At 39.7% G+C, this 26,437-nt stretch overlaps 1 protein-coding gene and 1 long non-coding RNA gene across 2 annotated transcripts; one reads left to right on the top strand and one right to left on the bottom strand.

Moving 5' to 3' along the window:
• LOC148999125 (uncharacterized) lies at positions 1 to 12,343 on the bottom strand. The gene is made up of 3 exons (XM_089141454.1): positions 11,592 to 12,343; positions 5,140 to 5,337; positions 1 to 711 (listed from the first exon to the last, which is right to left on the bottom strand). The coding sequence occupies exons 1-3, from the start codon at positions 12,186 to 12,188 to the stop codon at positions 433 to 435; spliced, it is 1,074 nt and encodes a 357-aa protein (XP_088997580.1). The 5' UTR covers positions 12,189 to 12,343; the 3' UTR covers positions 1 to 432.
• LOC148999124 (uncharacterized) lies at positions 12,133 to 24,970 on the top strand. Its single transcript, XR_016171016.1, has 4 exons — positions 12,133 to 12,214; positions 21,595 to 22,172; positions 23,308 to 23,371; positions 24,478 to 24,970. It is a non-coding gene; the product is annotated as an uncharacterized LOC148999124 (long non-coding RNA).
• Positions 24,971 to 26,437: the final 1,467 nt, after the last annotated feature.

Here is a 26,437-nt window from a genome sequence, read left to right as displayed (position 1 = left end):
TTTTTACTTGGGTGAATGTAGGCAATTTTGCCAAACATGGTAAATTTCTTACGATTACAAATGTTTGTTGCTTGCATTCTTCTTTGTGATTGTGCATCTGTGTCCCCGAGCGATTAGCAATAATAATAGGAAAGTGAGAAGTTAAGATTCCAAGATAACATCTCTTCAGTACCAAAACACAAAGTGTAAAGCATTCCTATTTACAAACACTTCTTTTTGTACAATAAAAAGAACAGCACTTATCGTCAAAAAAAAAAAAAAAAAAAGATGAGCACTTTAAACTAGTTATTCACAACCACAACTTTTATACAATCAGAAGTTCCATTGGGCATGGACTTTCAGATCTTAGCCAGGACAGTCTCTGGCCACTAGTTATTCACAACCACAACTTTTATACAATCAGAAGTTCCATTGCGCATGGACTTTCAGATCTTAGCCAGGACAATCTCTGGCCCAGTGGCCAGGCTTGCCACACTTAAAACAAGTGCCTGATGAACCAAACCTTTTTCCCACTTCAGTAGAAGAATCAACTGGAGGCTTGGGGCAGTCCCTAGCCCAATGGCCTTCCTGTCCACATTTGAAACAGGACGAACTCCTTACATGATGGCTTTTGCTGCTTGCGTCATTCAAACTAGTATTAACCTGTGACGAACTCATTGGCAGACCAGCTGTGGGGGCATTTTCGCTACACCATTTAAAGAAGCCGCAACCCTACAGAGTGGACCGGAAGATATAAAACTTCAGCTTCATGCAAATACATAGCAAGAAACTCCAGAAGCTAGGTCCTATCAGATGAGGAAGTACTCTTAAGGTTTTTGCAATGCTCTGACTTGAAAAATCAAAGGCAAGGATCTAAGTGGTTGCATGGAGAGGCACAATAGGAATATCAGCAGTTATTTATCAATATCATTTTCAAAATATAATGTGACCTGAACCAGGACAAGAAAGGCTACCACTTCTGCAAGCACCTCCAGAAGATCACGAACATATTCATCACAGTGAATATTCTCCAAATTTCACATAAACAAAGCATTAGCATGACATTTATATCCAAACTAAACATTCTACATATCCAAAATGATTTTTTCATTAAACAGAAAAGAGACTATTGAGAAGGTATCTATGGTTTTCAAGCCCTTTCTCCTAGGGTATGAAATCCAGGGCCAGACAAGCATCCTCCCCAATCTCATCGTCTGAAAATATCAACAAATATAGGGTAAGTTGAAAGCGAGTAAGGTGAATAAGCTAATTCAAATTCAAGTGTACATGTGTATGAAGAAAATAAAATAGACTTGCTTTCTAACTTTGGTCAAGTCTAGTCATTTTAGTGAACTATTGAATGTGCTCTAAATGGGTAGGTTAGCCAGCCTTCGTCACTCATTCTTATCATGTACCCCAACCACTGCAGCCTGGAGAGGAGCGATGTAACTTTATCATGCAGGTAGACAATCTACCACATGTAGGGTTGGCACTGGCCTGCATAGACCACGTTTACTCTGTGATCTACTACTCACCAGAAACACAAGGAGGAATGGCTCTAGAATGAAGAATCACTCATTGTTTCATTAAGTCGTGTGTCTACATCATCCTCCACTCACCAGAACTCGAATGTACATGTCCTAGTCATAAAAGTGGGTGGTAGTCCCATGGTATTGTCATTTACAACATCTTATCATCATTTTTAGATAACGTCATACATTCTCTTTTCAAGGAATGTAAACTCCCATCATCATACCACATCATACAGTATCGCATAGATATTTTGTTTCATCGAATCAATCATTTTGTAATAGCAACCACTATAAAATTGTAACAAAACCTCAAACCAACCAGGATCTGAAGATGAGGAATGAGACAAAATAATGGAGATGAAGCAACCCAACAGAAGAATCAGTAAGTTTTCTGTCACTGGAGATGAATTTTCTAATAATCCAATAGTAAAAACATATGTTGAGTAGGAAAAGGAAAGGAAGAAATCAACTAGAACTCCAAAAACTAACCCTAATAACATTAAACGCTACTAGTTTAGGATGCAAAATAGTACGTGACGAGGTAAGAAGAAATGAGGAAGATTGATGAGCTTAGGTGAAGCGACAGGGACATTGGATTGTGGGTTCAGTCTTATGTCTTATGTTTACAGGGAGATGTTTAACTTCTGAGGATTCAGAGCTGCTGTTGCTGTAGTATTCAATAGCATGTTTTCCTGCTACATATTCAGCAGCAAAATCAGATGGCATTTATTATTATATCTCATTCATCTTTTCTACACATTGAATCCAGGTGACTGTTTACCTCTAAATCAAATATTAAGCTCGTCAGATTTGATTTTCTTTGTTTACTGGTTTGGTCCCTTATTTCATTCTGCTCTGGATTTCAATGAATTCTTAACGGATACAAGAAGCTTTGAAGAAGTAAATCTGAAAACATAAAAAGATCACATCAGGCAAAGCTGATTCAGTTGAAGTAAATCACAGAAGGAAATCTATGGCTTGGTTTGATTAGATTGAGCTTTTGATTTGCAGAGACTGAGGTGATGCACAAAGAGGAGGAGGTGAAGGTGTCAATGCCACATAAGCAGTTCAACAGTTGCAAACAAGGCTGATTGCAGGAGAAGATGATCATTGTACCGGTCCCACTGAGAACCCATTTCCATGTAAAGTGTCATGATTTTAAGCAGGGGGGTTGGGGATTAGCAGAAATTGTTTGAAGAAAAGAGAGAATTTTCAGAAAATTTCAGAGACGTTAGGTAGGAGGAAAGAGTTAATAATCTTCACTACCTAGGGTTCTCAAAAGGCTTATTTATACATAATTCATAGCATTGCCGTTTGGCACTTGAGTGTTGCCAAAATCACTGATTCTAACCCTATCATGACATTTGTAATGCCTGCCCTCTAAATGCAATAATCCTTCAAATATGCTGGATCCTTGCTCATGCGCTGAGGTCTTCTAGAATGTTCTGCCTTGCCCTTGTCCGTCCAGGTTGCCCCTCCTCAGTGGCAGTCCCCTTTCCTATGTGGTTCACATCATAAAGCTTGTAAGACACCTCAGCGTCATTGAGGAACACGAGCCATGGAGATGAGCCCAGATAGCAGTACCAACAGTATTTCCATGTCTTCAACAATGGTTTCTTCTCTAAGCATTGCACTGGGAGCAAAGTTGATAGTGAGGGAGGATCAGGTAAAAGTGACAGGTTGCGCCAGCAGCAAGGTTGAGAGAGCAATATGGATGGGGAAGTGGCAGGGGTGGGGAGCTGCAGAGGGGCCGTTGAGTAGGTGGGGACATGGGGGGGTGGTTTCGAGAGCGATAGCGATAGGGATAGGGAAGTGGCACGGGTGGGGAGCGATAGGGATAGGGATAGGGTTGCAGGAAAAGGAAGAAAAAGGTAGTTATGTTGCATAAAAGTAGGTCTAGTTTGGGGTTCAAGGGAGAAAAAATTAGCCATATTACCACTTAACAGACTGAGGTTGATGTTACAGGGGTAACACTAAACCTCTGTAAAATAGAGGGATCCCATTAGTAATTTAAGAAAAGTGCAGTTGAGAAATAAGTAATCTCGTCAAAGTTAGGGGGTGGAAGTAATTATCCCTCAGCTAAATGTTTTCCCCCATCGTAAGTCTCTTTACCGTCTGAGACACAATCATTGATGCAAAACTCGATTGGAATAACCCTTGGGTTGATTCTGGGCCCAACCAAATGTATAGTAGTCAAATATTTATTAGTAGTGGCAATTCTGTAAATAGGCTGTTTAGTTATAAAGGAGACATGGCAGAGTCATAACAAGTAGAAGTGCAACGGCTCGAACAAATAAAGAAAAGGTAATGAATGAGTGAAAAGAGTTGCTTTGGATTATGGAGTCGTAACCAAACAAGGGGAGGGTATGACAGGAAGAATAAATCATCAATACCAAAGGAAATCTAGACCGTCTTTAAACTTTGAGCACAACCGAGCCAGGAGTCAAGGAAGTTGTGTGCAAACAGTTCAGAACCCACTTCTGGTCCTACCAGGACTTCAGTTTTGTTTATCCCATGGTTTGTAGCCTAGTGATCTTTCTTCCAAAGCTTGTACCACTAGAAGTGCCAAAGCAACCTATTTTGACTGTAAAGTCAACTCCCAGCTTTATCGTCTTCCTCATTCTGCCATTTACTACCCTCCTTTTTCCCTCAGGTTCTGTCAATAGTAACACCCCTTTCCCTTTTGTTCGGTTCACAAAGAACACCCTTTCTCCTCATTTTATTTTCTTCTGATTCTGTCCCCACTCCCCATGATCTTTTTTTTCTGGCCTTACCTTTACTAATAACTTCTGTATTAACTAGACTGCCCTCACTTTTAGTGCATCTCCTTCAGTCCAATTTTTTTCTCTTGTTTCCAACTTTAACCCCTCTCAATACATACTACTCTACACTCTTTCTCTGTTTCTATTTGAACGATACCACCATCCTTTATAGACATCAGCAGCATGAATCATGTCATACCATCCCACTCAATCTATAGTCATATATTTCAATCACTAATACACTAACAGAATTTAATTGTTTGACATGTTGCCAAGTAACCTAAAGCAAGGTTTCAACCCTAGCATACAGACCAAAATGTGAAGCTAACACGAAGAACTGACATGTAACAAAAAAGAAGTAAACCTATAAAACAATGTCAATAAATGTATGTTAGTCATAAACACAAAGAACCAAAACAGGAGGGGCCAACTAGGTCCTCAGTATGGTCAGCACAGGAAAACCCAACAGTGGCAGAATCCTTGTAAGATGTCCAGTTATGGTGCAGAAACATACTTCAGCATTTACAGTACACCCTTTTGCGTTAGTTAGAGATGAGTCCGCTAAACATACATAATACCTTCCTTTCTATGCGATGTTTGCCGATGATTAATGCGATGTGTTTTTAGGTAAATAATGGAGAAATGCTTTAGGACTAGATCTTAAAAGAAGCGAATCTAGCATTTTTATTTTTTGGGGAATAAAAAGAAGTGAATCTTGCATAATGTATAATCAGAGAAAAAAACAATAATATACCATCACATGTAACATGCAACCCAGTGCCTCCTTGTCTCTGAGGGGCCAAGAAAATGGAAATGACCTGGTTATAACAGGAAAACATGCAAAAACACATATACACACAACATACCTGGTTGGAAGGACAACGGTAGAACTGCTGCCCTGTATGTTTTTCTGTCTTCGCTGTTAAAATGAAGCAACGTCCTGCACCACATGGACATTGAAGATCTGGGAATGGAGAACTTGTGGGTTTAATTTGAGAGCCGCTGGAAACTGGAGTTTTCAAGGAGTGATCACACCACTCAAAAAACCTACATCCTCTATTTTCCTGCACCATTATTTAATCATTAATGCTCCACTGTTTTAATGTAAAATAGGAGGAAATGGGGGAAAAAACATTATCATTTACAGCAAAAACTGCTCCAATGGGACTAGTGAGAAGACTCAATAGTACAGGATCCATGTATTGATTGAGAGCATGTCCATGAGTCTATCGGTCATTATATGTGAGGCAAGTAAATTTCTCCCCATGACTGAGCAGGGATCTTTTTCCTAATCTTTTATTGGGATTGAGTTCAGTGTCCAGCTTATGACTCTCTGACCACAACAAGAGGCAGGTATGTCATTTCACAGGAGGCAGGATAATGATAGACAGCAGTAGGGACACATATGCTACATAGCTTCTTTTCCCATCTTCTGTTATACAAATAAATATGTGCATGATGCCGGAGTACAGATTCCAGCAGGCACACACTCATATAGCCCTCACACAATGATATGGATGCAAAGGTAAGGCTGTTAAATTGCGACCTAGCGGTCATGGGTTTGACTAAGAGAACAACCCCACAACTGAACAGGGGCCAGGCTGCTTACATTATGACTCTCCCTAGACACCACAGTGAAGGGAGCCTCATGCACTATAATGACCATATACCATACACGCACTTTACACTGACACTGTCTCCCCTGCTGATCAGAGACCTTATGGATAATACCATCCTCCAATCATATTGTCTTGGTGTTCAGATGCCCCCTTCTCATTCTCTCTCCCTCAAAGAGAGGGGGGGGGGAGCAGCACTTGGGAAGAACCCTAAAGTAAATCTAGATTATTAGTCCCAAATAACCGATGAAGAAAGAGGCGCAAAAGGTTAGGGTACCAAACCAAATCAGCCTGTAGAATAGCTTCAAAATTAGGTCAAGTAGTGCTTATATGGAGGAGAAGCAATGCAAAATGTTTCACTTGGTTCCAGTGGTGAAGTTGGAAGATATGGCAGCAGAATGAAAATATAAGTTGATGTGAACATGGATTGAACCCCCCCCCCCAGCCAAAATAAAGTGGACCCCCACCACCTAAGCATCCTGGCCAAACCCACCACAGGGGTATTTTGGTCATTTTTCTTGCCCCTTTAGGGGCCAATATGGGTCTAGCTAGAATCTCCTCAATCCAAGAGTTATGGATATATTTTTATTTTTCATTTGGGTTAGTCATTTGAGAGTTATAGTCCATTTTAATTTTTTGAGATGTATTTGACTTGGTCAAAGTTGTGGATAAGATAAGACTCTTTATCCAAGATAAGACTCTTTATCCACAGGGGTTCTTATTTTTTAGGAGTTTGGTTAGCCCAAAGTTTATTGTCATTTTCAGTTTTGATTGAATAAAAAATTGAGTGTTTATTGCCAAGGTGTGGCAGGGTTTCCTTGAGGGTCAAGGAAACCCTGCGGTTGTCAAGTGAGAGCATTCTGATCTTCTACATTCAATCTTCAAGTGCAACCTTCAAGCATTAAAGCACACGGAAATCACAGCAGCCCAAGTAAGTTGAAGACTTCCCCCACCCCTCCCCTATTCCCTCTCCATTCGCACCCCCTCCCTGCCCCATTCCCCTCTTGCACAGACCAAGAAACCACCCCCAGTCTTTCCCTTACCCCCTCCAACACTGGCAAGATACCCCTGCCCCTTTCTCTGTTTTGCACATAACAGAACCCTCACTCCCTCACCCCCACAGGCCCAAGAACCCTTCTCCTTTGTTGTTTCAGACCCCTAGGCATCCCCTCCCCTTCCTGTTATCCTAGTACTGCCTTTCCCCAACCTGTCCAATTCCCCCTAGAGCCTCCCCTCCCCATTTGGTTCTTTGTTTGATAAAAAAATAGAAAACCAGAAGAAAATTCAGAATTCTTGCGCTTACAAGAAGACTTCTAGAATCAGAAACCTAATTCTGCTACCATTCAGACCCTCTGGAACACTATTAGATTAAGGTCGGAAACACAAGACAGCAAGACCTAGTTCTTCTCTTACCCTAGCCATAGCCCTAGCTTTCTGTTTCTGTTCAAATTTCAAATCTGAAATCATATTACAGCAGGGTTTCTCAGAGTTTTAGAACACCCTAAATTGACCCTCCCTCTGCTAGAATTCCTTGGCAAACCTAAAGTCTAGGGAAACCTGATTTAGCCCTAGATCCTGATTTACATCAGAAGATTTGTAAACATAAAGCAATTCAGCCAATGAAATGGCCAAATTTGGGGTCAGGTGGGTTGGTTGACAGTGTGGTCCTATGCTCCAAAACCTTGCATGTTATGATGGAGGGACTGTGGAGATGCGCAGCTTGTTGCAGCAGGGACCAAATCACAGGAGCAGCAACAGTCTTCACCCGAATGAAGAAGGCAGGAACAGCAACAGCTTTGAAGAATGGAGTTGTTTGCAGCTTTCAATTGAGTCTACTAAACACTAGTACTGATCCCAGTGAAGCAGCAGAATACAGGGTCTGATTTTTAGGCGTTATGTGTGACTTGAATTCCTATACCTGGTACGAAGATTTCCAACATATTTCTGGAGTGACCCACTACAAACTGACCCAGTGGATCAAACTGTTTACCCATTTGGAGTATTACTTATATGACTTGCCATTCTCTTGTAAAGTTCAAGCCAGATTTTGGGGTTTTCGAGTTAGGTTCTGGGTGAAAGATTGTACAACTGTTTTTGAGTGTTTTGGGAGATCTAAACTGTAATCTTCTTCAGTTACATAGTGAAAATTTCTTCAGCTTTGCCCATGGACATAACATTTCGCATTGGTGTGTGAAACATTGATGTAAACCCAGGTTTTAGGGTTAATCTTCCAGGATATTCTACAATGGAACCAGCACTCACCAGGGTTTCTGGAGGCTTTGGCTAAGGGTTTTAGGGGTTATAAGGCTGCTGGGATTGTGATTTCAGGTCTAAAATTTAATACGAATTCAACTCAGATTTGGAAATTCTAGTCCTTGGCCAACTGGGACTCAAGGTTAGGGTTTCAGTTAGGGTTTACGACGCGCCTAGGATTGCTGTTCAAAGCTATGGCTGAGTTACAAATCTGAAACAAAGTGATTTTTGAGGTTTAGGTTTGAAATTGGAATCCTAATGCAACTATGATTGGGTTAAGGCTTCAGAAGTTTTGGCCAGAGGACTTTTGGGCTCTGACTTTGCTGGTTTTATGTTTCAGATTTAGGACTAAGGGTTTTGGGAAGGTTAATGGGGTTTGGAAGGTTTGACTTAGGGTTTAATGAAGCTTCTAAAATTCTGCAGGAATTCCAAGGTTGAAGAAGACTTGCAGAAAATTTTGGATTAGGATAAATAGGTTGGATAGGCTAATTGGCTTAAGGGTTATGTCCTAGGGTTGGTTGCAATTCTAAGGAAGGAAAAAGGCTTCAAGAGGAGCAGGGAAAGTGGGGTTTACACAAGGGGAGGTGCAGCTGCTGGCACAAAAACAGGGAGGGGCAGGGATGGCCTACGGTTGAAAGTGGAAGGCCTTTTGGTCTAGGGGAAGCAGCTGGAATAGCTGGAAACTAAAGGGCATTAGCCTAAGGGAGTTTGCGATGGGTTGGGGGTGTAGAACTAAGCCAAACAAGAGAGGGAAGGGACTGTTAGGGTGGCGGACAGAGGTAGAGAGAGGGTTAGGGTTAGGGTTTGGGTGGGAGATCTCACTTACTTGAAGTTGAAGAACTGCAGAAAACTCTTTGTAGAATGATTGACTTGGTGATTGAAGATCTTGAGGTCGAAGAACAGTGCACAAATCCAGCTGCAGGTCACCTCCCAGGGATCCCACAACTATACCAGTCTATTTTCTCAAAACTAAATTTATTCAATTCATCCCATCTGAAAATAACTTAGACTAAAAAGGCTATTTATAGCCTGAAACAAAGGACTTGGACTCAAATAAGAAAACTTGGTTGTTAAACAACCCAAACTTACTAGACTAACACCTAAAAATTAGGACTCCCTATTAGGAAATAACTCTTTCCTAATTTACAAGTCAAAGACTCTTAATAAAAGAAAACAACACTTAATCACTAAGACTCCAATTTAGGGAGAAAAAAAAATAATAACAAAATTAAAAATCAGAATTAATTCTGAACTAACCTTACTAAATAGACTCAATTCTAGGGGATAAAATGACCATTTTGCCCCTTGGTCAGATTCGGCCCCCCTTTGTTTGGGCATTATTTCGAATGGGGTTGGGGCCCTTCTAGGCTCTTTTAGGCTGCCTGGGGGCTGGATACCTCGAACATGCTAAATATTTGCCTTGTCTTTCATCTGTTTTCATTTCTTATCGTTATTTATTTGGCGTTCAGTCTAAAATAAGGGAACTAGAAGATAGAGAAGAGGGAGGGGGGGTCAGGAGAATGGCTTTCTCAGCCTAGGACTCTCACCCACAGCTATCCCAGCTGTTAAAACAAGGATGTACTCCCATATTTGAATGCAATAATGCCTCAACATTCATTCCTTAGTTTTAATTGTCTCCATCCAGAAGGGGCTGTCTATTTAATGGAATAGGTCAGCTTACAAAATTAGAAACTTAAGAAATAGTAGCTTCTTGAAAAAACAGAAACAAAATTAAAATAGTGACTAATGAAGCTACCACTTAATGGCAATAGAAATTAACTACAATTAGAAACTTCTTATAGGAACTAGTAGCCTTTATGGTTTCAGCCACAAGCAATAATGGCTAAAGTAGAAACTAATAACTAGTAAAATAGAAACTAAACTGAGCTTCTATATACCCATGCGTAGACAACATTGACCCTTTTAAAGTCTTCTTCACAAGATCCGGCTTTAGACCTGAAAGGATTGTCTAGTAGCTTCATCAAGGGAAAGTAAGGAACTGTCAGCGTTCACATGAACAGTGTTTAGGACGTTGGTCTTCAATTTTGTCCTGCATCAAACCATCTCCCACCCAGAAAAAGAAAAAAATTGCCAATTTGCAAAAGCAAAGTACAGTGCAGTTTACAAACAGAACTACTCATTTGACCTATAGTGACTAATGAATTATGTCTTTTGATGAGATATGAAATCATGGTTGTCAAGGCATCCTTGCCCTTTCTTGGATCAAGGCGACCTGGTGTCAATTTGTGCTTAGGCAACACCTTGGAGCCTTGATTGGTGCTGCTTTGGTTTTCATTGTCCTCCATCACCTCACCTCGCCTTGTCTTCTTGACGACTATGTATGAAATAGCAAACACTCAATCGACCGGAAACAATGAACCTATTAAAAATAATACTTCTAACTTAAGCTTTTTCCGAACATGGCGAAGTACCGAATTGAATTATCTATTAAAAGAAAGAAAATGAAAGGATGAAAGAGCTTTAACGCAGCATACCAGATCAATTGCCTCTCATCACCTATTTGTACTTGTCACATTTTTAGTAACATAAAGAATAAAAAAAAAGACCATCCAAATATTTGTACCAAAAAAAGGAAATATCATCAACCAATAGATTCTTTGATTTTTGTTAAAACAAACACCAAGAAATCATGAAGAGACACAAGAACAAATTGAAGGAACATGGAGATTTAACATGGTTCATACATCAACATGGTGTGTTATGTCCATGGCCAAAGAAAAAACACTTTCACTATGTACTAAGAAGATTACAATGGAGACCTCTCACCCAATCACTAGAATAGTATTACAAAATTTTCACCCAAAACTCTAAGAATGAAAATTCAAAATCACAAACTAGCTCCATAAGAGAACATAGGGTATATATTTATAGACTTTAATCAGGTAAATGGGTCGACCTGATGTCGTACCATAGTGCAGGGTTACACCCCGCACCCCCACCAAAGAACGAGATCAGTGATAGGAAGTCCAAGCCCCTACTTCCATCACAAATCTCATGAATTGGATCATTCAGGTTGTTTACCAAAATATATTGGAGCAGGTGTATCTTTGAAGTCGGGTACAAAAATTGGGGTCCACATATCAATTTCAATTTTTATACTCAAAACAGTGAAATGCATATCGAACATAACCCAAAATTAATAATAAACAATTTAGCTACCACAAAAGACCAACCAATATAAGAAACATAGTGAGAATCTATTAACTCATTAAATCCAGTAAACATTCCAAACCCACTGAAGTATATTCCTTTGTGGGATAGCAGGGCAACTATTCAGTGCATCAAATTAAAAATGCCAAACCACAGAATACCCAAAAAAAAGACCTAACAAGACAAGCTGATCAAATTTATAGAACACCCTTTTCAACTTCGGTGAACGCCTTCCTATGATTGAAAAGAGAGAGGGAAACGAGAAATAACTTACTTACCTCTCGAACAGGACATCTGTAGAATTTGCGACCACGATTTTTCTCAGTGTAGGCAGTGAGAACCAAACAAGTACCCAACCCACATGGACACGGCTTCTCCACCACAGAAGGATCATTATTCTCGCGCTCTGCTCCTTCCCTGCTACCTCCACCACCACCACCACCTCCGGCTAGGGCATCACAATCGCGAGCCCAGTGACCCAATTTGCCGCATTTGAAACAGGGTCCACTGCCGCTGCCACCAGCTTCGCCACCTCTGAGGACCTCGTTTTCAGTTATTGATGACTTCGCAGCCTCTTTTTGTATGCTTTGAAGAGGTATGGAATTGTTGGGAAGTTGCTTTTGCCATTGGTGGTTCTTGCTACCCTTAGGAGCTTCAACATAGTCCACTTTTACTCTTTTCTCGGAGATCAAGTCTGATGGCCGTCCGTCCATCATTTTACGCTTGCACAAGAGAACGTCCGAGTCTGCTTTTTCCACCAGAGTCAACAACGTGTCATCGTCATCCACGAAGACTTCGTTGGTTCCACCGACCATCTCTGCTGTTTCGTTTCTCCAAAGCGCCCCAACCCATTCACATTCTTTTCGTATCTTCATGATTTATATATGATTTCTCTAGCCAGGTATGTATGCTTGTCTTCCTCATTCGTTGCATATTCTGTCTTCCATCTTTAGCTTTATAAAGATAATATTACTATGATCACAATTGATAGGAATAAGTTTAGGAAAGACAATATCCAGACATTACCATGGACTTCTTTACTAGCTTACCTTGTACCAGCAAAGGAAAAGAAATTGTGTGGGTGATTATAGATAGATTGAATACATTAGCACATTTTATTCCTATGAATATCACATACACCATCTAGCAAGATTTTATGTGTACAATGTAGTTCATCTACACAGAATTCGAGTAAGTATGGTATCAAACAAAGATCCAAGATTTATCTCTAGATTCTGGAATAGTCTGCAGAAAGCCTTAGGAACTCAATTGAATCTATGTATAGCTCATCATCCAAAAATCAACAAACAGTCTGAGCAGACAATTCAGATCTTAGAAGATATGCTCAGATCTTGTGTGGTAAATATGAGAGCTAATCGGGATGCACATCTAGCTTTGGTGGAATTCGCCTATAACAATTATCAATCAAAGATATGCATGGCTCCTTCCAAAGCATTGTATGGACACACTTGTAGAACCCCGTTGTATTGGAGCAAAACTAATGAAAGAAGAATTCTAGGTCCAGAAATGATAAAAGCTACAAGTGTAATGATTGATATGATCAGAGAAAGAATCAAGAAAGCACAGTCAAGACAGAAGTCGTATGCAAAAAAAAGGACTGATCTAGAATTCCATGTAAGAGAAAGAGTTTTTTCTGAAAGTGTTACCCATGAAAGGTGTAATGAGTTTCAGCATTATAGGAGCTTAGCCCTCGGTACATCGGACCATATGAGATCATTGAAAAAGTTGGATCGGTTGCATGCCAATTAGACTTACGCTCATCATTAGCTGGTGTGTATGATGTGCTCCACATATCGATGCTACGTCAATGTGTGGAAAATCCTGAGCATCTCCCCCAGCAAGAACCAGAAGGTCTAGGTACAAACTTACCTATATTAAAGAACCAGCCAAGATCTTTGATAAGAAAGACAAACTGTCACATCCACCCAGCTGGTACCCTAACTGCAATATTCGAGTGTGTGTTCCACAGCCCCGAAGATCAATTTATGACAATCATCCTCCCACATTCACAATAATATAATCAAGAAAATGAATAAATCAATATATAAATATTATTAAGGAAATAATCAACGAATGGTTCTTAGAAAGATTACAATATCAAATCAGAGTGCGAAAAATATGATACCAAAGGAATAATCGAAGTATAGAGTATAGCATAAAATTACTCTATAATTCAAAATGCAGAAGAGTAGATCAAACCTCTAAGGTAGATCTAAAGTATAAACTATTACAACCAAAACAAATAAGAATAAGAATAAGATTTAGTCTAATCGTAGGTCTATTTCAATTCAAATTAAATACGCTCGAAGACTTCAGTATCCTAATGCTGGTGCACTAGTTCCAGATCATGACTAAATCCTGGTACACTTCACCGTCACACTGGAAGTCTTCACCGTTATAGTCATAACAACTAGTATCTTGCAATCCATATGAGTCATCCTTCACGTTCTCGTAGTCTTGGTTCTCAAAGTCATCAGTACCTATAGTAAGATCTAACAAACGTTGTCCCCAAAGGGGGTGAGTTCAAAAGAACTCAACAAGTAGTTCATTCACAAATAACACTTGCAAAGATTCAGAACAATCAATATGTGATATGATATGAAACATGATGTAAGTATGCTACTAACTCTATATATGCTAGTCTCTAGTGGCAGACAGGCTTTAAGATAGAACACCATACTCCTCTGGGTAGGTCTCAAATCACTCTCCCTCAACCATCTTAGTATCTTGGGTCTCCGGTGGAAATTGGGTCCTGCACCCCTCTTGGACATTCCATGGCTGGGGTTTAGGGCAACATTATCGCTCACCATCATTGGTATGAGTATTGGCACATGTCAAGGTTAAATTTAGTCTAATGCAAGTCATCTACTGAGTTATATCAACTTAGGGTCGGATGCTTCCCTTCCATGCACTAGACAGTCCGTTCCAGTATCATAACTTCCCTTTCATGCCTAGGCAGTCCATTCCAGTACCTTTCCCCCTAAAGTCATCGTATCCTATGGCTCCGACCAACTCAAACTACGGACTCTTAACCCTATTGGTCATCCACAAATAATAAACGGGATGCTCTCATAACCTTTCACGGGTTGGTTATCGGTCTTGAGTGCCCATGAGCCCAGCCCGTCTATTAAATGCAACCCTACCAATTAATGGCCCCTCACAGTGTGACATGTGTCCTCTCACGGGTTGGTTACCGGTCTTGAGCGCCCACAAATCCCCATTGCTGCCACGGGTCACTCGGTCTCAATTCCCCTCCGATAGGGTCTGATATAACAGTGTTTTCCTAGCCAAATAATGCTAGACATGCCCTAAGTATGTCAACTAGTAATCAGGAAAGCGCCAACGGGCACCATAGGAAAGTGTCTCATACCACCTCCACTGGTGTCCAAAAACAAATGCCAAAATGGCATTCCTCATTCCCCAGTCACAACTTAGGCAATCACATCACAACCCAATCATTCATATTCATAACTGGTAAACAATTCTCATAAGTAATATCCAATCATTCATATTCGTAATCGATAAGTGATTCACATAAGTGATATCCTACTTTAGTTACATAGTTATAGAAGTGATTCAATTATAAACAAGTTCTAAGAAAATAGTAGTAAGATCATGCATATCAATTTCAATGTAAGTAAGAAAGTAAACTAGGTTATTAGCAAACGAACGTCCTTACCTTAACTTGATTCGAAAACTAAAGAGAAAAGATCAAAGGGTAGGTCCAAAGTTACCAAAGAAACCCTAAACAAACATAGTTTTAAGTATTAGGAACAAACCGCCTAGGATTGGAGATGAAAACTGACCAAAAGAGTGGAAGTTGCCATCACTGTCCACCTTGGTCGCTTCTGGTTGGTCGCTTAAGGCTTAAGCGACCAAAGGTCTGCTGTACGGACAAAAATCCTAAATTTTGATCGGAAACTCATCTTCCGAGATTCAAAACACACCGAAATTAAAAGGGAAGATTACTAACAGTAAAATAAGACTATCTAGCATGGTTTAAACATCTCATATGGTCAATGGAAAAGAAATCCAATTGAATCATAAAATAGGCTCTTACCGATATTAGTCTGTGGATTTTACGGAGAGATTAGAGAGAATGGGAATTCACTCTCGGAAAGAGGGAACAATAGATCATGGTCGAAAACTATCCTAGGAATAGATCAAACATGATGTAGAAATCAAAATTCTGAATGAATATACATTCGTGAAGGCTACACAAAACTTCCTTTCGAAACATCCTGTGTAGTTCACGGGAGTAATATTGTGAATGGGGATTCACTCTAAGACTATGAGGATTTAAAGAAAGGTCATAGAAGTGGCATGAGACATTCCTCATAATCACAAAGATGGGTAGAAATAGATGATAGAGTAGGCTTAGAGAGACTGAGAGCGATTTCTAACCTTGAAGAGGAAGATTCAACAGAAGAACTTTAGTGAATGCCCTAGGATCTTCCAAAGCTTCGATGAGGGTGCTAAGAGGTGCTTCCCATGTTCTCTGACATCCTTAGAATATTATTAGACGAATTAGAACGAAAATAGACTATATAGGGCTTCGAAGTCCCAAAATTCCAAGGAGTGACCAAGCTGCCCTTGTCACCTTTGGTCGCTTGGTGGTTGATCTCTTAAAGCAACCAAGGCTAATCGACCAAAGTAGGCAGTAAGGTCAAAATTCAGATTTTGGTCCCCGAAAGCACAAGTTCCATTGGGTCCTTTTTCAACACAACAAAGTGTCTTACCTAGCATTGTAGGACGTTTCAAAAAGTGTCTATCTAGGACTCAAATCTATCATACATGCTCAACACCAACAAGCTGCATCTTCCTCTCAAAATCAGACAGGGTTTCCATAGAAGGAACTTCATCATCAATCTCTATTGGCTTAGGATCAGACTCAATGGGTTCAACTGAGATGGCCCACAACTGTCTTCTACCTTCACTTCGGGTCTTCAGACTTAGAATATAGATTTTCGAGTCAGGGTTTGAGCTAGATTTCACACAAACAGTTTTGGAACAAGACCATACCTTTGGTGAAGATCTAGTGGAAGAACCATACCCCCGAAGAAGCTTCTTAGGAGAAAGGAGATGAGATGAGATCAAAGTATCCCTATCTCTTCAAAAACCCAGGTACTCTTCCAATTTTGAGGAAGAAATTTCTTTCTTTTTTTTTTTTTTTTGGGGGGGGGGGGGGGGGGGGGAGGAATGTGAAATCCCACAAAACCCTAATCCAAAAATCTATATTGTAGGTCTGAAATCCTGGATCGGGAAGAAGGCAACTGTGGGCCATATAAGTTGAAACCATTGGATTAGACTCTGAACCAATGGAAGTTATGGAGATGATGCTAAGTTGGGAGTTTTGTCAGATTATGGAAGAAGGTCTAACTTGGACATTGAAGGGCTTGGTAGATGGATTAAGAGTACAATGATGATACAAGTAGAAGGTACCAAAAAAATCAGTAAGACCCTTCATTAAGTTAGAAAAGGACCCAAGACTGAGCTAGGGCTTTTGGAGCATCAATACCACTCCTGGAGCAAAAGTATGAGGGGTGGGTTGCCTGTCCTGGTCACCCTAGGCAACCCACCTAGCTTCGGGGCAAAAGGGCATTTTGGATATTTGATGTTTTTGAAGCCCTTTTTAATGATTTTTCATCCTAAAACATGTCATTATATTCTAAAGCCGTCAAAAAATGTCAGAGCTTCTCAAGAGAACCCTCTCCAAGGTGAAGAAAAGTGTGGAAAGTGTCTATCAAGGTTTCCAATCATCGTTTTTCTTTCTAAAAGGTTAGTATTTATCTTCTTCATCCTAGTTCTCCTCTTTTGATTGATTCTACCTACTGTCAAGACCTAGAGGAAGGTTTATACTTGTTGTAATGACCTATCTCTTCTATCCTTCTTGCTCTAGATTTAATCTCCATTCACTCTAGCTCTTTCGTGAATCTCACAGTAAGATTTCAAAGAAACCCTAATATAGGATTCGTTAGGTTTTCACTATTTTTGGTATGATTGATCTTTAAACTATGTTAGGTAATGTCCTACTATGATTTCAGAATTTTCTAATTAATTTCTGAATAGTTTAGAACCAAAACGAGAAGTTTATTGTCAATCTAATCACATCCTCTTTGCACACAGAGCCTTGGTTGCCCCAGGCGACCCACCCATAGTCTAGCAGTTTCATGGGTGGGTTGATTGCTTTCGTTGCCCCAGGCAACCTACCCACTACCAAGTTGGTTGTTTGTTATCTTTTCAACACCATACCTCAAGGGTTGTTTCTAACATTGAACCAACATTTTATTAGGACTTTTTGAGAAGCGTGAACTCACTCTTTGACCTAAGTTACAAAGGTTGCAAATCGATTGCAAGGTGAGGATGTTTAGTTGCATATAACCATACTTACATTCTTGTTTATTATGGAACATGAATATATGATTACATATTGCTGTTTTAGGGTTTAGAAATGATTACTATGACTCTAAAATTTCAGAATATAGATGATTAATGAAGTTATTGATTTATGATGATCATGTGACTGTTTGGACTTGGAATGACTTGTAAATTGAGAATGTGATTAAAAACATCTTTTAATGCGAATGTAGGTTGTGATTGTGAATTGGGAATGCCATTTGAGTGTTTCTACCTTGGGACATCAGTGGAGGTGGTATGGGACACAATCCTATGATGCCCCTTGGAGCTTTTCATGATCATTGGATGTCATTACTATAAAGTCTAGTTGTGTTTGGTTAGAAACCCTGTCATATCACACCCTACTGGCGTGGGTATTGATGCCGAGTGACCCATGGTAGCAGTGTGGGGTGGTGGCCGCTCAAGACTAGTAGCCAACCCATGAGAGGACACAACCACATTGTGGGGGCCATTCATTGGTAGAGTTGCATATAATAGACTTGGGCTCATAGGCGCTCAAGACCGGTAGCCAACCTGTGAGAGGACATGAGAGCTTTCCGTCCATTATATGTAGATGACCAATAGGGTTAAGAGTCAGTGTAGTCTAAGATGGTTAGTGCCATAGGATATGATGACTCTATTAGGGAAGGGTACTAATCCAAGATTGTGAGATGCATGAGAGAAAGTATCTGAACCTAGGTTGATGTGACTAAGTAGTTGACTTGCACTAGGCTAATTGTAATTCTGACTGTGAAATCCCACCTAACCCTATCCTTGCTGCTATGCCAAATGCGTACATATCATATGCGTTGGTTGATTTATTCTCTACCGTACGAATTGCCTAGTTTCGTTTGGTAGAAGTTTACCCCAAAGCTGACCTATTCTCTCTTATATTTCTTCTTATGCCTTTTATTCCCTTTGATAGGAGGATGATCTTAAGTCATTCCCATGACTGATCCTTCTATCTCTGTTGTTCTAGAGTGGATCTCCATACACTCTATAACCTTGTAATTTCTCCACATGATGATTTTGAAGAGAAATCAAGTGTGAGCTTCATGATTTGTTAACCCCTTCTAATTGTTTCTGATTTCAAAGCATGTTAGATTTACTCTATTTTTATTACAAAAGACTTATTGTTTGTTTTCCATAGATTTTGGGAGAAGAAAGTCAAGATAAAAGCGATGTATCTCCATCTCCTTGGAAGCCTAGTACTCTCCCAAATTCAAGGACAAAATTATTTTAAGGGGGGAGAATGTGAAATCCAGCCCAAACCTAGCCAGGACACCCTATATGTTTTGGGTGAAGAAAGGTTTGATTAATGTTTGACCTTGAAGTTGGACTTTGATAACAGTGTTGCTATCTTTGAAAGTCTTAGGAAGTCATGTCATACCTTTCCCTTAGGGTAGATCCAATGTCCCGAAGTGAAGGAAGAGGTATTTGTGGGCCCTCTCTGTAGAAGACATGGTGTTTGACCCCAAAACCATGGAGTTTGATGATGGTGCTCCATACTTGGAAGCCTTGTCATGTTTGATAAGAAATTGCACCTTGAAGAAGGGGAGTTTAGTTGATGGACCTAATGCACTTCCGGACTTGATTCGAAGGTAATTCTTTGACCTAGATTAGTTGATTAGTTGTAGGAGAAAGCCCAAGTGAATTTGAGTTGATTTGGCCATTCATTTCCCTAATCTAAGTTACTGTTCTTGCTTGGTCGACTGGCTGGTTGATTGGCCAGTCAACCAAGCAGTCGACCAAGCGTTTGCCAGCTGCATTTTAAGCCCTAGAATTTTGGGGTTTTTGGTCATTTTGGGTTCTACTTAAGTGGACTTCGTGGCTTTAACCCTATTCTATTGCTAGAACTCTCTGAGAACATGGAGAGACTCCTCTTAGGCCCCTCTTTGGCATTGGTGAAGGTCTTCTTCAAGAATCATAGTTTTTCTTCTCAAATTTCTTCTACAAGGTATGTAATCTCTCATTCTCTCGCTAATCTACTCCTACCTCTTCTCATTCTTGCTATTGAGACTATGAAAATGGTGCTGCAACCTTGCAACCACCTCTTCTCATTCTTGCTATTGAGACTATGAAAATGGTGCTGCAACCTTGCAACCACCTCTTCTTTTGTTCTCTCATTGCATTTGTATAAACCCCTCTCATTCTATCAATGCTATGCTCCCTATATTGATTCTTAACCTTGCATTCTCATGATTTTCTTTATAGCAACATGATTTCATCTCCTAAACTGATTTCTATAGTATGCTAAGTCTGATTTCATGTTAGTAATTGATTCTAATATATTGTTAATCATTCCCTTAATTGATTCCCTGATTTCCCTTGCAATTGCAATCGATTTCATTGAAGAGCATGATTTTTGCAAGTTAGAAGTTAGGGTTTCAAATTGGGGATTCTTAATTTGATCCTTGTTTTATGTTAAATCTTCATTAGATAGTCTTCATTTACTATTCCTAACATCCCTTTCAAATTTCGGAGTGATCCGAGTCCCGAAAGCTAGGTTTCGGATCAAAATTCATAAATATGCCCCATTACTATTCACCTGGTCGACTGAGTCAGTCAACCAAGCCAGTTAACTAGCTGAATACAGCTTTGAGGCATTTGTCCGATTTGATCCGTTTGACCTCCGATTTGCTTGATTCTTCTTCTGATTTTGCACATATGATTGTCTAGGGAGGGTTCAAGTACTCACCTTGGGACCATTCTCCTTGATATCCAGACCATCTTTTATTCGAGTTAAGGTAAGGACGATTGTTACCATAATTACATTGGATATATGAATCTTATTTCGATGTTGGAAACTTAGTAGATTCACTTTCTTTATCGTATTTCTTACACTATATGACTGCTGTAAGTACTTCAAGTACAGTAGTGCCATGTTTATACATTCTCTTATGATCATGAACATTCATTTTGTTATTTACATATGCGATTGATTATGTTATACTTTCTATATATGATGAAATATCATTTGTGTATGATATGATGGAATTGGGAATGGGATTGAATATGTATAATTTGGGATTGGGGAATGTTCTTTCGACATTTCTGTCCTTGGACATCAAAGGGAATAGTATGGGATGTTTTCGATGGTGCCCATTGACACTTTCTCGGATTATTGGATTTATACATAGGACTTGTCTAGTGGTGTTGGCTAGGATGTCCTTGTTGTATCAGACCCAAATGGGAAGGGTATTGAGACCGAACGACCCGTGGTAGTAATGTGGATTTGTGGCGCTCAAGACCGGTGAGTCATATCTGTGAGAGGACATAGATCACGTTGCGGATACTCGTGAGAGGCCATTTATTGGTAGGGTTCCAAATAGCTATATTTGGGCTCACGGGCGCTTGAGAACGGTGAAATGATCCGTGAGAGGACGTGAGAGCTTCCCATCTATTATTTGTGGATGACCAATACGGTTGATGAGTCTGTAGTCCGAGTTGGTTGTAGCAATAGGGGAAGTATCTAGATCTGACTTGATACGACTGAGTAGATGACTTGCATTGGGCTAGGCTTTACTGTGACATGCGCCAATACTTATACCAAATGGTGATGTGAGAGAGCGGTGACTTAAACCCCAGCCATGGATTGTCCCAAGGGATGCAGGACCCATTACCTACTGGAACCGAGTGACTGGACTTACCCAAGAAAGTATGGTGCTATGACTTAAAGCATGTCTGCCATAGAGACTAGCATATATAGAGTTAGATTCATACATGCATTGTCTATTTTATATCATCTTGCATTCTTTATGATTTGCTATCATGCTTTACTATGTTATTATGGAATAAATTGCCTTGCTGAATTCTTTTGAACTCACTCCTTTTTGCAAACATCTTTGTTAAACTTATCTGCAGGTACTGATGACTATGAAGGCCAATAATATGAGGCCCAACCGGATGACGCATACTACGCCCAAGGTGCTGGCTATGGTAACTACAATGATGAAGAATTCCACGGTGACGATGTATCGTACTAGGATTAGTCACACCCATGTGCTAGTTCAGCGTTATCTAGATACTAAGACTTATGCTTTTAGAAGTGTTCTCTATAGGCTTGAAGAGACACTAGTTTAGTTTGATTATATTTTTCTATTCCTTTTATTTTTGGAATCCGTTGTAATATTTCTTTTTACTTTTGATCTACAATTCCGCTGTATTGTAGAGTGATTTTTCCACTACACTCTATATTTGTTTGTGTGAAACCCAGCCCTAACCTTGACCCGGAAACACTGTTGTTTGTAGGTCTAGCAACCCAAAGTAAGGCAAGAAGTTAGCTTTGGGCCATTTCAGTAGAAGACTTGGTGGCTGGATTGAATTCCACGAGTGTTGATGTCAGTGTTCCATTTATGGAAACTGCACCCTGATGAAGATTGGATTAGTTGATGGACTTGGAGTGCTCTCTGTATTGGTTCGAAGGCATTTCTACCTCCTAGGTAAGTTACTTTAAGTGTGTGCAAAACCCCTTGATGTTTGGACTTGATCTGAGCCTTCAAATCCACATTTTGAAGCTGCTGTTCTGATTGGTCGACTGGACCAGTCGACCAATTCAATCGACCAATTGAGTCTGTTTTTACTAATTAGGTCGTGGCTACTCTATTTAAGTGTAATCTCGGGATTACTCCGCCTCATCTGCCTCCTAAGCCTCTAGAACGAGTTAGAACTCCATTCTAATCAATTCCCTTGCATCCTTGGTTGATATCTCGCAAAAACTGAAGGAATCTTCATCCTCTTGCATCAAAGGTATGTTTATGATCTCTTTTCTTTTCAATCTCTAATTTTCTTTTCTTCAACCTTGTTCTTGATTGAGATCAGGAAGGAGATGCTGCACTCTTGCAACCATCTATTCCATGATCTCATTCTATTCTTTGAGATCCATGATCATCGTTATGATCTTAACCCTAGCCAGTTAAACTCTTGAAACCCTAACCCTTGTATGACCTTTCTGGAAACCTCTGGTAACCTCCCATGTGAGGGAAACCTCATGGGTAATATTTATGTTAATCTAAATTTGATCTTCTATAATTCTTCTTGTTGTAACTGGCCAACAATTTACTTCCCTTTCATTCCATGTTTTCAACCTTTTCTTGTGAGCCAAAAAGGTTGAAACCCTAGTTTCACGGATCTATTTTATTGATCCTGTTAATAGCCAATCAATGAGTTTTCTTTACTAGATTTGTAACCTATCATCCTCTAGATCTTTATCCTTGATCATACCATGATTTCTTCATGATCCATGTTTAACCTAATTAGGTTAACTTTTTGGTTCCTAAGTTGTAACCTGGAAACTTGATTTGTTTAGTGGTTTGATGTTCTCTACATACTAGGATGCTGCCATTGTAGTTTCCCCCTGATTTTGTACCCTTTTGAACCACCAAATTCGGTTTCATATTCTAAAAATTCTGATTCTTGAAGGCTACTGTCTCGGTTGGTCAACTCATTGGTCGACTGGGGCAGTAGACCAATCCAATCGACCAATGAGTACAGCAACCTCATTCTTGGTTTGTTTTGATTGTTTTGATATCTTTCCTTCTATGTATCTTTCCTAATATGTTGTATACACTTGTTTAGGACTTTCTTCTCAGGTTTAGTCAAGGTCTTACTTGATTCACTAAGTTCCTTTACGAGTTAGAAGGTAAGGACAGTTATCTCATTAACTACATAGATTGCATGCTCTCTGGTTTCTACTTTTTAAAACTATGAGTTTGTTTACTGTTGTTGTACTTTATATTCTGATATACTACTGTAAGTATAGCAGTACTTATTTATGTATTCTTTTTCATTATTCAAGTATATGAATTGTTTATTTCTACTTGATTAGATTATGTTTACATTCTCTTTTATATATGATGACTTGTTGGTTGTGTATGTCATGACTGATCTGAGAATGTGTTTGCTTAAGTATGGTTTGGGATTGGGAAGTGTCCTTTTGACGCTTCTGTCCTTGGACATCGGAGGGAATAGTATGGGATGTTCTCCGAAGATGCCCATCGACGCTTTCCCGAATCATTGGTTGTCATACCTAGGACTGTCTAGCAGTGTTTGGCTAGGATGTCCCCGTTATATTAGACCCGATTCAGAAGGGTATCAGCAATGGGGATTCACGGGCGCTCAAGACCGGTAACCAACCCGTGAGAGGCTGGGAATCACATTGTGGGGGTCATGTATTGGAGGGTTGCATATTGCTAGACTTGGGCTCATGGGTGCTTAAGACCGGTAACCAACCCATGAGAGGACATGAGAGCTTCCCATTTACCATATGTGGATAACCAATAGGGTTGATGAGTCCGTAGTCCGGGACTATTAGGACTCTAGTGGAAAGGATGCCGGAAAGGATCACCCGGGGTGAAGAATGGAGGTATCTGGACCTGAGTTGATGTAACTGAGTAGATGACTTGCATTGGGCTAGGCTTTACCCTGACATGTGCCGGAACTTATACCAAATGGTTATGTGAGAGAGTGTTGACTTAACCCCCAGCCATGGTTGTCTCGAGGGATGCCGGACCCACTACCAACAGGAGCCGTACGCGAGACCTACCTAAAGAAGTACTGTGCTATGACTTAAAGCATGTCTGCCAATAGAGACCAGCATACATAGAGTTTAGATGCATACATACATTATCTGTTTTATATTGCATTGCATCTTGTCATGTTTTGCCACATGTTATTTATGTTGTTATGGATTAACTACCTTACTGAGTTTCTTCGAAACTCATTCCTTTTTGTACAATCTCTTGTTAGACTATTCTGCAGGTACTGATTACTATGAAGGACAATACGTTGAAGCGCAAGCCGATGAAGCGTACTACACGCAAGGTTTTGGCGACAATCAAGATTACTCTGATGATCCCTCAGTTGATCAAGTTGCGTACTACAATTAAAGGCAACGTGGAGTTGGAACATCTCCATTGGATTGATGAAGTCCACTATTTTGAAGATGTCATCTATAGGATAGAAGACTCTTATGTTTAGTTTATCTTTCTTATTTCCTTTGTTTTAGTTGTAATTCCTTTCAGACTTACATACTACGTTTCGCTGTATTTGTGGAGTGAGTTTCCGCCTCACTTTACTTCTTTGATATCTTCAGATATCTAGTATCATTTTTCCGCACTCTGATTATATTGTTTATTCATTTCTTGATTTGAACCCTTGTGTATAATATTTAAACCTTGATTATTTATTGTTCATGATTATGTTATTGTATATGTGGGAGGATGATTTCCTCGATACTTGATCTTCGGGGCTATGGATCACACTCTCGGGTATGCCAGTTAGGGTACCGGCTGGGAGGATGTGACAGTTTGTATATTGGTATCATTTTCCTTACTCTGATTATACATGTATCTTCATCTTTCAGTTAATATAGTATAACATCGATTTAGTTTTGTTCTTGATTATATTATTGTGAATGTGGGAGGTTGATTACTTCGATACTGATCTTCGGGCTGTGGATCACACACTTGGGTATGCCAGATAGGGTACCGGCTGGGTGGATGTGACAGAGTGGTATCAGAGCCCATAGTTCAAGGATAATCATAACCACAGGAAACAAAAATGGAACATTCCTAAGTCATAGATCCAGAAATGACTCAAGTATTCTTAGAAGTGAATAATAGAGAACTTGGACTAGAAACGTAAATAATGAAGCATAATATGTTTGTTGAATAATGCACAATAATTATGATTTAACAAACATCATTTAATGCAATAAAAGGAAAATGCATAATACACAATACGAAAGTGAAACAAAGCTAATTTCATTAATTTCTAGGAATTTTTACAAAAGAGTTACATTTGATAAAGCCTAAAAGGAAATCCTAGTACAATCTATTTAGGAGACTGTCTCTGCTCTTTAAGTACTCTAACATCCTTTACGACCTGTGTCAGCTGAGCCTCCATCCTTTCCTATCTGACCTTTATCCTCTCCAGGATGGAAGTCATAGCTAACATCTGAGCATACATGTCTGGTGTCTCAGGAGCTGTGTGTGAAGGACCTCCGGTTTCACATCCACCCAACCAGTACCCTATCTGGCATACCCAGGAATTTGATCCACAGTCCAAGGATCAAGAATCGAGGGACCATGCCTCCCACATATGCAATAACACAATCATGAACAATAATAATCAAGGTAAAAGCAACTAGTAATAGATATCATGAATAAGATAAGATTCAATAAATTAGAGTGCAGAAAACAGATAATGTCAATATATGAGCGTGATCATAAAGATGAGAGAATTAGTGATGAATTGAGAATTACCAAGGAATGGTCCAAAAGAAATGTTAAGACCCTAAACAAACATCAATAATAAGTTAGAGAAGAAGTCGGGAAGATCGGATATTAAACGGGTCAAAACTGGCTAAGGTTGCTGTCAGCAACAACTTTGGTCGATGGTCTTTGGTCGATGGCATCGACCAAAACTTCTTCGGGACAGAATAGTGGATTTTGGGGGTTTTGATCCGAAATTGGTTTTCCGGGGTTCGGATCAATCTAGAACTTGGAGGAATGCTTAAGAACAGTATAAGGACACTACAAATCAAGGAATAAACATAATCCAATGGTCTAAATAGAAAGCCCCAAATTGAGCTATCAAGTTCAAGAGACAAGCATCATAGCATGAATTGGAATTGATTGCATTGATATTGAAAAGGCATGCATTAGCTAGGGGAACTTATAGAAATTCGATTGGAATCATATGCTAG

The sequence above is a fragment of the Hakea prostrata genome, unplaced genomic scaffold, assembly GCF_041222555.1.
Source record: "Hakea prostrata isolate BN-2017 unplaced genomic scaffold, UWA_Hpros_2 contig_38, whole genome shotgun sequence".
Classification (NCBI taxonomy): domain Eukaryota; kingdom Viridiplantae; phylum Streptophyta; class Magnoliopsida; order Proteales; family Proteaceae; genus Hakea; species Hakea prostrata.
Note: the sequence above shows the minus strand (reverse complement) of the source record. Positions and strands in the feature narration are given on the sequence as shown.

Excerpts from the sequence above, each read along its gene's own strand:
- LOC148999125 (XM_089141454.1), bottom strand. The coding sequence starts at position 12,188 with ATGAAGATACGAAAAGAATGTGAATGGGTTGGGGCGCTTTGGAGAAAC. Across the intron at positions 5,338-11,591 it reads ACAGATGTCCTGTTCGAGAG|GAAAATAGAGGATGTAGGTT; the intron begins GTAAGTAAGTTA and ends ATAATGGTGCAG. Across the intron at positions 712-5,139 it reads ACCGTTGTCCTTCCAACCAG|GGTTGCGGCTTCTTTAAATG; the intron begins GTATGTTGTGTG and ends TCCACTCTGTAG.